Raw genomic sequence first — 5,889 nt, 5'->3', positions numbered from 1 at the left:
TTAACTCTCTAGAATTGTTAAGTTTAGATGAGTTCAGAAACCATCTAATTTAGCACCCATGTTCTCAACTGACCTGGCATTGGCCCAGGTATTGGGGTGATGTCTGCAATCAGGCTCTTCTTGGTAGTAATTTATTTTTCCTACTACTAGTAGTCAACCTCCCTTCCCTAATACTTATAATTTCTTCTGATAATTAAAAACATTCTAAGATGTTTCAAATTGAGAGCCAAGACTAAATCTTTAGGAAATTAAAAAATTTCAATGTCACTCTGAAGAATAATACTTCTCTCACCCTGCCAATCATACTCAGCTTTTCCTGAGCTGATCACCTAGTTAGTAGGGTCCTAGCTGGAGGCCCTTTATAGGCTTGGTGGCACATACCTGAATAAAAATTGTCAGAGTGACTTTTTTCCTGGAGGTGAACTTATGTTAAAATGATTACTTGGTAGCGGGAGAAAACAGCTAAGAAGGGTTGATGATCTCCAGATGGAAGGTCATGAGAAGGTTCCTAAATTCTGTTGTCTCCTTTCCACCATCTCCTGTTAGCAACATATAAGGTCAAACATTTTTTGCCACACAAATAAATGAGGCCAATAGATAGTTATTGGATAAATCTACTTTAGATGTTTTAGATTTTTTTGTTTACAGATAAGTTACAAGGTCTTTCCAAATGTGGCCATTATCTTTAGCAGTACTAGAGGTGTCTTTATTTCCCTTTCTCTGTAGTTTTTTACCTGTGTGTTTTCATAAGTGAAAACTTCTGTGAGTTCGTAAGTGCCATGTGTAATCACACTGATTTTGAGTTGTTAGAAACTGGTCTTGAGCATTCTGAGATAGATGCCATCAAAGGACCAGGAAATATTAAGAATATATAGTGGGATCTCATTCCTGCATTCTTATTTGGATATTATCTGTTTGACTGAAATGTTCTTTTTTTTTCCTTGCAGAATAGCCAGATAAATACAAGGTATTTTGTTTTATTTTGTATTTTCCCTAAATCTGGCAACACTACGTCCTGAGCACTTAGCTAAACTATACTTCCCAGTGGATGTGGCTGTGTGACTGAGTTCTACCAGTGAAGTTTTTGTAGATGTGATGGGCCACTTCTAAGACTTGTCCACAAAAACCTCCCATGTGTGCTCCTGCATGTTCTTTCCAATTGTTTTTGGTTAGGATGGAGAAAACTTCTAGGGTGACTTTGGAAGCTACATGTTGAAGAAAACAGAGGTTCTATTAGACTTGACTGCATGGAGGAAGACCTCCTCACCCTGTCCACGTTCCCTGTACTGTTACGTGAGCAAAAGATAATTTTCTATTGTTGGGCTGTTGTACATTTTGGGATCTATTACACTTGTTGCATAAATGGCCTACTTAACCAATAAAGATATGCAGTTGGTTAAGCCATTTTGTTGGTAAGTAAATTACTAGCTCAGGAGAAAAGTTAACATGGAACAGCTAACGTGATAATATGGGAATTATCCATAATTTCCAAAAGCAATGCTACAAAATTGTCTCACTAGGCTTCTATTGTGTAATAGATAACTCTGAAACTTATTGTTTTCTGGAGATTCCAAAAGGAGAGAGGTAGGGAGGGGAGAAAGGGTTGAAAAACTACTTATTGGGTACTATGTCAGCTACTTGGGCTATGGGATTATTAGAAGACCAAACCACAGCATCATGCAATATACCCAAATAACAAACTTGTACATGTACCCCCCCCCCATTCCCTGAAACTAAAAGTTTTAAAACCTTTAAAAAAGTGTTTTAAAACAACAACCATTTTATTATCTTTCTTAGGAATTTGGGAAGGACTCAGCTGAATGCTAATGAAGATATTTATTGTGCAGTTCAATTCAATAGGTGTTTAATGTGGAAGCCAATCTTTATAATACGTGCCATGGACAGAAACCACAAAGTGGCATGATTCTGGCCATTAAGAAGCTTACAATACTGCTAGACTTGCACACCTGAATAGGTACAAAATAATACAGAACACATAGTTAAGATGTTAAAATCATTCCTTTAGCAAATATGTAAGCATTTACAATGTGGCAGGCATTCCACTAGGTGCTGGGTATATAGCTGTGAACCAACCAGTCAAACAAACAAACAAAAAATCTTACTTCGTTGAGCTTACTTTCAGGAGTCTGTGTGTCAAACAGGAAAAATACAACAACAACCAATAAAACAGTTAATTATATGGGATATTAGAAGATGAGAAGTTCCATGAAGACAAACAAAACAGGGAGAATAGAAAGTGTGTCTGACAGAGTGTAATTAAAACCCTTTTTCTGAATTCAGTTGTTTTTTTGTATTTTTGTTTTGTTTTGTTTTTTTGAGACTTGCTCTGTCACCCAGGCTGGAGTGCAGTGGCACAGTCTTTGTTCACTGCAGCCTCAAACTCCTGGGCTCAAGAGATCATCCTGCCCAAGCCTCCAGAGTAGCTGGGACTACAGGCTTGAGCCACTATAGCCAACGGAATTCAGCTTTTTATTGAACATGTCATAAAAGACCAAAGCTCTTGTCCTCAACATACTCCTCAGATTCTTTATTTGCTTCCACTTTATTCTCCTTGGTTGAGTCAGTGGTGGTGGAGGGGGCAGGACCTCCTGCTGGTGCAGCACCAGCTGCTGCAGCAGATCCACTGGCCCCTTCAGTGCAGATGAGGCTCCAGATGCAGACATTGACCAGGGCTTTTGCAAACAAGCCAGGCCAAAAAAATTTAACGTTTACACCAGCTGCTTTAATGAGGTCATTGATCTTATCCTCCCTGACAGTCACTTCATCCTCATACAGAATGAAGACCGAATAGATGCAGGCAAGCTGGGAGATTGAGGCCATGGTGTGGGCAAGCCCCTCACCCCCATGTGGACTTAGCTTCCTGGGAAGAGTGCAGAACCTTGGCGGCAGCAGAGGAGAGGACAATTTCAAGAACAGTGGTCAAATAAAATGTTCCTGAGAAAGTAACATTTGAGAAAAGACTTTAAAAGGAGGGGAGAGGATGAGCTTCATGACCATTGGAACAAGAGCATTTCAAGCAGAGGGAAGAACATGTGAGAAAACCCTCATGAAGAGATGTATTGGGTATTTTCAAGAAACAAGAAAGTCAGTATGGCTATAGCAAAGTGAGTGAAGGGCAGAATTGGAGGCAAAGTCAAAGTGGGAACAGGAGAGTGGGGGACAAATAGCAAAGGCTCTTTAGGTCTCTGTAAGGACTTACTCAGGCTTTTGGTCTGAGTCAGATGGGAAGTCATGGGAGAGCTTTGAGTAGAGGGAACACAAGACAAGGATTACTTTGGCTGTTGCACTGGGAATAGTAGGAGGGTAAGGATAAAATTAAGGAGGCCACCTAGGAAGCCATGGTAATAATCTAGACACTAAATGCTTGCTTCAAAGACCAGGGCATAATAGAAGAAATGCTGAGAAGTAACCAGTTTTTGAAGGTAGAGTCAGTGGGATTTCTTGATAGACTGGATATATGGTGTGAGAAAAACAGAAGTCAAGAATGACCATGCTTTTTGCTTGAGCAACTCAAAAGGTAGAGTTTTCATTAATTGGGATAGGTCAGAAAAATGACAGATTAAATGCTGGCTAGAAAAATAGCATGTTTGAATGCTGTTGGAATGATCCAACAGAGAGGAAAAAATTAATGATGCAGTAAAGAAGAGAGAATATCTGTAATCAAATAATGAAAGTAGAATCTAGTGCATATATGGAGATAGTCATAGGCAGAGATTTGGATGGTCCATCTACAGAAGCACTAGGGAAGGAAGAGTATATGGTACAGAAGCTGGTGAGTTTGTATTGAGATAATGGGAACTAGCAGAATTTCTCTTTTGATTGTTTCTATTTTCTCAGTGAAATAGATACAAGTTCTCATTTGAGAATAAGGATGTGGGAAGAAGCATGGGAGGTCTCAGGAGAGAGGAGAGAAGTATGAAATTGTCATCTAGAAGGGTAAGAAAGTGAATGAACCATGGAAGGGCAGTAGTATTACTGGGTTCATTTGAGATTCAAAGTCATTCATGAAAAATGATTCCTGTCAGCATGTATGTTAGTCCATTCTCACACTGCTATGAAGAAATACCCAAGACTGGGTAATTTATAAAGAAAAGAGGTTTAATTGACTTACAGTTCCACATGGCTGGGGAGGCTTCAGGAAACTTACAATATGGTGGAAGGCACCTCTTCACAGGGTGGCACAAGAGAGAATGAGTGCAAGCAAGGGAAATTCCAGATACTTATAAAACCATCAGATCTCATGACACTTACTCACTATCATGAGAACAGCATGGGGGAAACTGCCCCCATGATCCAATTACCTCCACCTGGTCCACCCTTGACACATGGGGATTATGGGAATTATAATGCAAGGTGAGATTTGGGTGGGGAACAGAGCCAAATCATATTATTCTGCCCCTGGCCTCTCCCAAATCTCATGTTCTCACATTTCAAAACACAATCATGCCCTTCCAACAGTCCCCCAAAGTCTTAACTCATTACAGCATTAACCCAAAAGTCCAAGTCCAAAGTCTCATCTGAGTCAAGGCAAGTCCCTTTCATCTATGAGCCCATAAAATCAAAAGCAAGTTAGCTACTTCCTAGGTACAATGAGGGTACAGGCATTGGGTAAATACGCCCATTCCAAATGGGAGAAATTGGCCAAAACAAAGGGTCTGTAGGCCTCATGCATTTCCAAAATCCAATAGGGCAGTCATTAAACCTTAAAGTTCCAAAATGACCTCCTTTGACTCCATGTCTCACATTCAGGATGCAAGAGGTGGTCTCTGATGGCCTTGGGCAGCTCTGCCTCTGTGGCTTTGCAGGGTACAGCCTCCCTCCAGGTTGCTTTCAAGGTCTGGTGTTGAGTGTCTGTGGCTTTTCCAGGCCCACAGTGCAAGTTGTTGGTGGATCTACCATTCTGGTGTCTGGAGGATGGTGACCCTCTTCTCACAGCTTCACTAGGCAGTGCCCCAGTGGGGACTCTTTGTGGGGGTTCCCACCCCTCATTTCCCTTCTGCACTGCCTTAGCAGACGTTCTCCATGAGGGCTACACCCCTGCAGCAAACTTCTCCCTGGACATCCAGGCATTTCCATATATCCTCTGAAATCTAGGTGGAGGTTCTCAAACCTCAAATCTTGACTTCTATGCATCCACAGGTTTGACACCACATAGAAGCCACCAAGTCTTGGAGTTTGCATCCTTTGAGGCAATGGCCTGAGCTGTAACTTGGCCCATCTTAGCCATGGCTGGAGCTGAAGCAGTTGGGACACTGGGTACCATGTCCTGAGGCTGCACAGAGCAGAGGGCCCTGGGGGGTGGCCCACAAAACCATTTTTCCCTCCTAGGCCTCCCAGTCTGTGATGGGAGGGGCTGCCACAAAGGTCTCTGACATGTCCTGAAGACATTTTCCCCATTGTCTTGGTGATTAACATTTTGGATCCTCGTTACTTATGTAAATTTCTGTAGTGGACTTGAATTTCTCCCCCAGAAAATGGATTTTTCTTTTCTAGCCCATCATCAGGCTGTAAATTTTTCAAACTTTTATGTTCTGCTTCCTCTTGAATGCTTTGTCACCTAGAAATGTCTTCTGTCACATACCCTAAATCATCTCTCTCAAGTTCAAAGTTCCACAGATCTCTAGGGGACTACCAGTCTCTTTGCTAAAGCATAGCAAGAGTCACCTTTACTCCAGTTCCCCAAAAGTTCCTCATCTCCATCTAAGACCACCTCAGCCTGGACTTCATTGTCCATATCACTATCAGCATTTTGGCCAAAACCATTCCACAAGTCTCTAGGAAGTTCCAAACTTTCCCACATCTTCCTGTCTTTTGAGCCCTCCAAGTCTCTAGGAAGTTCCAAACTTTCCTGTATCTTCCTGTCTTCTT

At 41.6% G+C, this 5,889-nt stretch overlaps 1 protein-coding gene across 1 annotated transcript; it reads right to left on the bottom strand.

The window, feature by feature from the left end:
• Positions 1 to 2,502: 2,502 nt before the first annotated feature.
• On the bottom strand, positions 2,503 to 2,841 carry LOC116472438 (large ribosomal subunit protein P1-like). The gene has a single exon (XM_032758062.1). It carries the CDS (start codon positions 2,839 to 2,841, stop codon positions 2,503 to 2,505), a length of 339 nt encoding a protein of 112 aa, XP_032613953.1.
• Between the last annotated feature and the right edge of the window lie 3,048 nt (positions 2,842 to 5,889).

The sequence above is a fragment of the Hylobates moloch genome, unplaced genomic scaffold (genome assembly GCF_009828535.3).
Source record: "Hylobates moloch isolate HMO894 unplaced genomic scaffold, HMol_V3 SCAFFOLD_8, whole genome shotgun sequence".
Classification (NCBI taxonomy): Eukaryota; Metazoa; Chordata; class Mammalia; order Primates; family Hylobatidae; genus Hylobates; species Hylobates moloch.
The sequence above is the reverse complement of the archived record's forward strand: the minus strand, read 5'-3'. Positions and strand labels throughout refer to the sequence as shown.

Coding starts and splice junctions, on each gene's coding strand:
- LOC116472438 (XM_032758062.1), bottom strand. CDS start 2,841: ATGGCCTCAATCTCCCAGCTTGCCTGCATCTATTCGGTCTTCATTCTG.